The sequence below is a fragment of the Ammospiza nelsoni genome, chromosome 4 (assembly GCF_027579445.1).
Source record: "Ammospiza nelsoni isolate bAmmNel1 chromosome 4, bAmmNel1.pri, whole genome shotgun sequence".
Lineage (NCBI taxonomy): Eukaryota > Metazoa > Chordata > Aves > Passeriformes > Passerellidae > Ammospiza > Ammospiza nelsoni.
The window spans coordinates 47,195,277-47,203,183 of record NC_080636.1 but is presented as its reverse complement, the minus strand read 5'-3'; the positions used below and the strand labels follow the sequence as shown (position 1 = coordinate 47,203,183).

Here is a 7,907-nt window from a genome sequence, read left to right as displayed (position 1 = left end):
AACCAAACCAAACCCCCAAAAATCATATGCCAAAGGTAATATCTAGCCATAAAGCTACTGGCTTGGAAAGCATCCCTGTATCTCTTTGGCACCATGGCAGAGATGCAGTGGTGAGCTTTGGGAACGATGGCAAGAGCCGCTTCCTATCTCCTGGCAGGATGACAAGAGGGAATGCTCTTCTCGGGTCCTCAGCTGCCTCTGCAATAGTCAGAAAGAAGCAGAAAATATCTTGTGAATATAAACGAAGGGCTGTTCCACCTGGCTTGAAGGGCGCTGACGGTAAAACACAGTCAGGAATCTCTCTGTAACGCTGTCAGAGGAGCGTGGCAGAACTTCAGCCCTTGAGCAGAGCCCAGTGCCCGGCGGGGCCGCGGCAGCTCCATGAGCGCAGGCGGGGGCAGCGTGTGCGGACCGGGCAGCTCCGAGCTGCGCCCGGCCGAGCCCCCGGAGCGCTCCCTCTGCCGGCGGGGCCTCGGGGCCGGGAGGAGCCGCGGCTGCGGGACAGTGCGGGCCCGGGGCCGCAGAGGGGCAGGTCCTCCCTCCCTCCCTCCTTCATTCCCTCCCGCCCTCCTTCCTTCCCCGGCGGCCCGCGGGAGCGGCCGTGCCCGCGCGGGAGCGGCTCCCGGCGGGAGGGCGGGGAATCCACGCCGGGATTTCGGAGGCACACTGACATCAGGGGGGCGCGGCCGGCGGCGGGCGGGGGCTGCGCGCTGAAAGGCGGCGAGGCGCGGCCCGAGTCACTCCGGAACGGCGGCGGGGCAGCGCGGAGCGGCTGCCGGCACTGCCCGGGCTGGATCCTAGCCGCCAATGTGCCGCGGGAGGCGGGCGCTCACCCCGGCCCTAGGTAAGCCCGGGCGGCGCTCGTCTCGCCGCGCGCCCACCTCCCGCCGGGTCAGGTGCGGGCGGGCGGCCGGGGCTCCCCGCGCCGCGCTGGGGGCGGCCGCGCTGCGAGGCGTGCGGAAGGTGCGGGCGAACCGGCGCTCGCTGCTCCGCGGGGCACCGGGCGGGAGAACGGGGGGCTCGGCTCCCCGGGCCGGCAGCACTGAGCTGGGCGCGATTCGCTGCTCGCAGAGAAGCTCCGGCTCGGTACTCGCCCGGCGCGGGGTCTCCGGCGCGTCGGAGCTTTGCGCGACCCTCTCGAGCCTGCGGAGACCTCGGTGCCAGACTGCGGCGTGCGGGGTCGCCTCTCCCCGCCGCGTCCTGCCCCTGCCCCGAGCCTGTCACTCGGCCCCCGGCAGCGACAGCCAGCACATGGCTGTGTGCGGGGAGCTCGCAGGGCTATTGCATTGCGCTGCCTCTGGCTTCGTTCGCAGTTCGCTGAGCTCTGCCTGGAAAGCCAGAGCCGCTTCTTGATCGCTTTAAAAAGAAAATTAAAAATCAAAACGAAAAAGAAAAAACCCAACCCAGTCTTTCGCACCAGAGGTTGTGGTTGCACTTTGCCAGACGGGACTTGCGGTAAGGACCATGCGGTGAAGCCGAGCGCCGGAGCGGGACCGCAGCGCTGCACTCTGCGATCGCAAAGGGAAATAACAAACAGCCGGAGCGGGAGCCGCGCACCCGCCGCCTCTTCCCGGAGACCTGCATCGCAACAAGCACCGCTGCTTGCCGCAGCCTGCAGCCGCCTGAGGCTCGTTCCACACACTCCGCTTTGCAGGAAGGGCTGGATTTGCTCCCCGTCGCCTCCGGACCGAGAGAGCTGCGGCCGAAGGAGAGCGCCGCTTCCACGGGCGGCCGGGGCCGCTGCATGCTGAGCTCCGGGAGAGGGGAGCTGCGGTGGGCAGGAGAGGGGGGCTTTTCTCCGCTGGCCCAGTAGACCTGGAGATCGGCGAGCGCGGGCTGTGCGGGGACGAGGAGCGCAGCCCGCCGGCCTTCCCCGCCCCGGCGGCCGGGAGAGCGAGGAGCCGAGGCCCCGCCGCCCCCGCCCGCTGGATTTGCCGTTCCCGGCGGCTCCCTGCACATCAGTAAGTTGGGACCCGCCGTGCGCTCACAGCGGGGCCGGCGCTGCCGCAGCCAGCAGGTGCCGCGGCGCGCTGCGGCGCCCGCCCGGTGAGGGGCGGCCCCGACCACCCTCCCACCGTCCCGCTCCCGGAATGGAGGCACCGTGCTGCTGCGGGAAGGCTTGCTAGGGACCGTGGCCGGCTGCGAACGCGCAGAACGTCAAAAACACCCCCAAACGCTCCTCGCAGGTGGGGGCTGGAGGGGCTGAGGCGGGGGTGCCGAGCCGCAGCGCGGGGAAACCCCGGGGCTGAGCGGCCGCTCGGCTGCCGCTTTAAGCGCCAGGTAATCTGCCCTCCCGAGGCAGGGACGGGCTAAGATTTGCCTCCCCTGAGGAAGAGAGAGAGAAGGAGGGAAAGGAAGGAAAAAAAAAAAAGCCTATGTTTTCATTCATAACTTTTTTTTCTTCCCCTTTTCCCCTCCTCTTCCTTCCTCTCCGTCAGCGCCGTGATCCGCTCCGCTCCGCTCGGGGCGCAGAGGGCGCCGCGCCGCCGCCGCCCGCCCGGGGCTGCGGGGAGCAGGGCGGAGCAGGGCGGGCCGGGAGGGCTGGCGGCGTGTCCGAGCGGGTGTGGAGAAGGGGAGGGAAGCGGGATCCCACCCCCGAGGTGCGGGGAGGGAGTGCAGCCGCGGGTGCAGAACCGTGAGGGCTCTCGCCGCCTGCGCCGTACGTTATTATTTTGTTGTACTCGTTTTTATTTCATTGTCCGGGGGGAAAGCAGTTTACGAGCGATCTGCGCGGGGGTGGAGGTGGCTGGTTCAACTCTCGCCCCGGTCTGCAGCTGGGCTTGTCAGTCTGCGCCGCGTTGATGTTGCGCTTTCCCCCCAAAGATGGCACTGGATGTCTTTCGCATTTTCTTGGGATATTGTTTTTCATCCCCTAGGGAGCCCAGCTCCTGGCTGGTACAGCTGTAAATCTTTCCCTTTTCGCATTCATTCACCCTTGGTCTGTTGTGGATTTGTATTCAGTGCTCGTGAGGAAGGCTGCTTCTTGTGTGGGGTAGGAGGAAATTCTTTGCTGGAGAGTGGCGAGGCACTGGCCCAGGAAAATAACTGTGAATGCACCCATCCCTGGAAGTGTCCAAGGCCAGGTCGGATGGAGCTCTAAGCCCCCTGGTCTAGTGGAAGGTGTCCCTGCCCATGGCAGGGGCTTTGGGACTGCAGAGTCTTTTAGGTCCCTTCCAACCAAGCCATCCTGTGATTCTGTTCTGTGAATTAGAAGCGAGAGTGTTTGGTTTTCTGTTTAATCTGGTGACCACAAAGCCCACACAGGTGATGTTAGATGTAAAATGAAATCTTTGACTACTGGATGAGGACAAAGATGTTGTGTCACGGCAGACGCTGTCACTTTCTGCCCATGGTGACTGCCTGCTAGAAGAAACATTTCCTCCTCTTGTTCTTCCTGTGCTTCCACACCATGGTGCCTTTTACTGTCTGGAGTGGGGAACAGCTCCATGCTGGCTGTGGTCTGGGTACACAGGATACTCTAGTGGCATTATTGGATGAGGTTTTGAAATGCGTGATAGCACTCACCTTTCTCTGCTTTCAGGTAAACACATCCCGGGGAGGGCGTCAAAAGGCACTTTTCCTCTGGTTGGCAGTAAAGAAAAGCAGTTTGTTGTCTTGGTTCCCTGCATAAATGTGGCACTTTAATACTCAGCTACATTTTGGTGTAGGTGCAGAACTGTCACTGCAGTTTTCTCAGTGTTGCAACCTTCGAGTCTCTCACTAGGCAGGATGGAAAGGGATGGAAACATGTAACATCTCACCTATTTTCCCACTATTTAAAAGATAGACGAGCAGATATTCTGTTTATTTGAGAAGCTTTTAATCTCTCTTTTGAAAATGGGTTTGTTCTTTGTTTGTGTTTTGAGGTTCTTGTTGAGGGGTTTTTGTCTGCTCTTAACGTTCTCATGAACGTTCAGGTACTTTTTGTTTGACACCTAGTTCATCTAAGCCTTTTCTAGCCCATTCTTCTTTCACACTCCGGCCTGTGGTCAGGAAATATTTGAAAACAGGCTGTTTGCACCCTTGCTTTAATTATATAAAGGAGCATAATAGATGTGTAGGCTGAGTTACTTTCTCACAGAAAATGTCTTGGCCACTTGACAGCACTTAGTTCAGGACTCTGTAATGCACATACGTCACATTAAGAGGGAGACTTTCCAAATGCACTAGGAAGCAAATCTGTGGAGCCTTCTGATGCTGCACATTCAGGGAGAAGAGTGAGAACTGGGCTCGTTCCTCACTCTGCCATACGGAACAGGAACATGACCGTAGTGGTGTTCTTGGCTGTTTCCAGCTCAGTGTCAGGGGCATTCGGAATTGCTGTTGCTAGAGACAGATGCTGAGTTCAGTAGCAAGGGAGAGGCACTTCCCATGGCTTGCCAAGAAGGCATACAAGTTAATACTGGATTTTTATTTTTTAAATTTTTTTTTAAATGGCATGGGGTCTCCTTTGCATTCCTGATCCATGATGCCATACCCAGACTCTCCCCATTGCTGGACTTTGGCCAGATCCTCAGCACTGCTGTAATCCCCTGCTGAAAGTGATCGGTACCAGGTGGCTGGGACAGTTTGGGCTTTGCCAGATCATTTCTGTTTTCAGAAAGTATCCGGTGCTTTATCCCTCCGCTGCCCTTGATCTCGAGTGTGTATATGTACACACGCAGTGTTTATTTACACCTTCTGTCTCCTTCCTTATTTCAGGATTTCAGATGCATGCCAGGTTCCCGCTGAATGCCAGCAGCAGAGATCACTACAGATGGAGCCCCAAAGTCAGCACGGCAGCGGCGGCTCCCTGGTGGTGATTCAGCAGCCCTCCCTGGACAGCCGGCAGCGCTTGGACTATGACAGGGACGGCCAGCCCGCCACCATCTTGTCACTGGACCAGATCAAGGCCATCAGGGGCAGCAACGAATACACCGAGGGGCCGTCGGTGGTGAAGAAGCCGGCTCCGCGGACGGCGCCGAGGCAGGAGAAGAGCGAGAGGACTCACGAGATTATACCGATAAATGTGAATAACAACTACGAGCACAGGCCCGGCCAGGCGGGGCACGCGGCCCACCCGCAGAACGCCAGGGCTCCCGTGCTGAGCCGCTCCACCAGCACGGGCAGCGCGGCCAGCTCCGGCAGCAACAGCAGCGCCTCCTCGGAGCAAGGGCTGCTGGGGCGCTCGCCGCCCTCCCGGCCGGGCTCCGGCCACAGACCCGAGCGGACGATCCGGGCGCAGCCCAAGCAGGTGGCGCTGATCGTGGACGATCTGAAGGGGCCTCTGAAAGAGGACTTGACGCAGCACAAGTTCATCTGCGAGCGGTGCGGGAAGTGCAAGTGCGGGGAGTGCACGGCGCCACGGGCCCTGCCCTCCTGCCTGGCCTGCAACCGGCAGTGCCTGTGCTCGGCTGAGAGCATGGTGGAGTACGGCACCTGCATGTGCCTGGTCAAAGGCATCTTCTACCACTGTTCCAACGACGATGAAGGGGACTCGTACGCGGATAATCCCTGCTCCTGCTCCCAGGCACACTGCTGTTCTAGGTACCTGTGCATGGGAGCCATGTCCTTGTTCCTGCCTTGCTTGCTCTGCTACCCTCCGGCCAAAGGATGCCTAAAACTCTGCCGGGGCTGCTACGACCGCGTCAATCGTCCGGGCTGCCGGTGCAAGAACTCCAACACGGTCTATTGTAAACTGGAGAGCTGCCCCTCCCGGGGTCAGGGCAAGCCCTCATGATTTTGGGAGGGAGGTTTACTTCCTCCAACTTCAGTTTTTCAGGTTGTAGCTGATTTTTTTTCCCTCTCCCCATCTTTTCTTCTTCCCCCCTCCTCTCCCATTTTGGGAGGACTGTTGCTTTCCTTTCCTTTCTGTCTGCCCAACTCCAGACATATGAGCTCTTCCCCTTGCATCTTTGCTCTCCTCCTCCTGCTGACTTGACTGAGTGTGGAGCGATTCATGCAGTCACTGCTGCTCTTTGGTAAGTGTGGACCTGGGATCTGCACCTGCCGCTCCTTCGGGCAGGGTCTTTGAGTTTGTAACTGAACCACTCCTGAAAGAGACAGTGAGGGCTCACTGGGCTCTTGAAGCTTCTTGCTCTGTGAATATCTTCCCAAAGATGTTTTTTTTTTCTTTGTTCTCAGCAAGTTATGTTTTTTTTTCTCCTTAACCTACTGGGTGCCAAGGAAGAGTAACTTTCCTGAGTGAGCTGGATTGTGAAATAACTTTTTGTGTGTGTTCTTTCTGGAGAGGGATGTAAAATAAAGGCTTCACCAAATGAAAGGCCTGACTCTTCTATAAGCAGCCTGCTTCTTTTTTGCATCTTTTTTTTTTCCCCTCTCTCTTTTTCTCTTAACTTTTGGAACATTCTCAGACCTGAGAATTGTCCAGCCTTTTTTTTTTTTCTTTTTTCTTTTTTTTTTTTTTTAACATTTTCAGTGTAACTTCAGTTTTTGCTACACTATGTAGATCTTCACATTGGAGACATTGTGGCTGCAACATACTCATTTGTTTCTTCTGCTGTCCAGTCTTTGAAGGATATTGCTTACTCCACCCTCCTAATCCAGTTTTTATAGTCTGTCAGTATCAGTTGATATTAAAGTTGGTGGTGTTCATATATCCAAACAGCCTTCAGGTGTCATTGAGTCACCTAAATGTTCTTGAATCCTTCAAGTCTCTTGTGATCCTTTGGCTTAGTGAGTTTAGCTTTGCTCTGTACTTTATAATTTTATTCTGTCCCTGTTTTATTGCCTTAGCCACAAATTGTGGTCCTTTTTTGTATATTTTATGTATAAAACACAAAGTTGAATCCCAACTATTTTTAAGACAAAAGTCTGTTAAAACTTTTTTTATTGTAAAGAATATTTATTATGTGAATCTCTATTATTTTATGATATTTATTGCAAAAGACTTCAAAAATGTACTCATGTCTGAATATAACAAAATATCAATACTTAACGAAATAAGGATGACACGAAGAAAGTACATATGTTAACTATAATGCAGAAAATATATTAATTAATGAAAATGCCTCTGGAGTTCTTTTGTTACAATGATAGGTTGTGAGCTACCTGTGTGTATTGCTGGGCTCTTCCTCCTCCTTCAGGTCTGTCAGGTGACAAATAACCTCCTATTGATACTTCAAAGCCACTAGTCTGTGCTCTAGTTTAGTTTACCTAATTTTAAGTTTAAGCCAACTATGTATCAAATAAGGGATGTTTAATACAATTGAATCTGTGTTGTGCTTAACAGTGCCAAGAAATAGAGGCTCTATTTATTTACCAAAGCATTTGGAAATACATTTGTGGAGGAGGAAACCACAACTTCCAAGTTGGTTTCTTTTTTGGTGTTTGGTTTGTTTTGTTTGTTTTGTTTTTTGTTTTTTTAAGGAATACCACATTAACATGCAAAGCCATTTTAAATTTTCCTATATAGAACTTCCTGGCTGGTTAAATTGTGCAGCAGCGGAAGAAATTAATCTCCCCACCTCAATTCTAAATAAAAAGCTTGGAGCCAGGATGAAAAATAGTGATTGTGTTGCTGAGTTTGGTAGCTTTGAAATCTGGGAATGTGTGTGTTTGGGCCTATGTCTATGACTTATTTGGTTTTTTTCCCATAGTTTTCCAATGTCAACTGAGTCTTCTGTCTTTAAATTAAAGGCTCTTAAGGTTGACCTAAGTGTCACAGCTACTTGTGGCCATTTAACACACATTCAACAGAAAAAGCTTTTCATTAACAGTGAATGGGGAGACCTCATTCTTTTCCTTATGTGGGTCAAGGCTACATCACTATTCTCCTGAACTTTAAAAGTTTTAAATGGATGCAATTTCACATGGCGTTCAGAGTAAGTGGTTCTAGAGAAACTCCACTTCAGAACAGAGCAGTGACTTGACAAATGTGTCATATCTTGCTCTTTTTTGAAGTCCTG

At 54.0% G+C, this 7,907-nt stretch overlaps 1 protein-coding gene across 3 annotated transcripts; it reads left to right on the top strand.

Annotated features, from left to right (window-relative positions):
- The first annotated feature begins 755 nt into the window (after positions 1-755).
- Positions 756-7,309, top strand: SPRY1 (sprouty RTK signaling antagonist 1). Of its 3 annotated transcripts, none has more exons than XM_059470497.1 (2): positions 756-844; positions 4,702-7,309. In XM_059470497.1, the coding sequence occupies exon 2, from the start codon at positions 4,757-4,759 to the stop codon at positions 5,717-5,719; it is 963 nt and encodes a 320-aa protein (XP_059326480.1). In that variant the 5' UTR covers positions 756-844; positions 4,702-4,756; the 3' UTR covers positions 5,720-7,309. The 3 variants fall into 3 exon arrangements, with proteins under 3 accessions (XP_059326480.1, XP_059326482.1, XP_059326483.1); XM_059470499.1 differs by lacking the exon at positions 756-844 and adding an exon at positions 1,236-1,961; XM_059470500.1 differs by lacking the exon at positions 756-844 and adding an exon at positions 2,232-2,659.
- The last annotated feature ends 598 nt before the right edge of the window (positions 7,310-7,907 follow it).

Coding starts and splice junctions, on each gene's coding strand:
- SPRY1 (XM_059470497.1), top strand. CDS start 4,757: ATGGAGCCCCAAAGTCAGCACGGCAGCGGCGGCTCCCTGGTGGTGATT.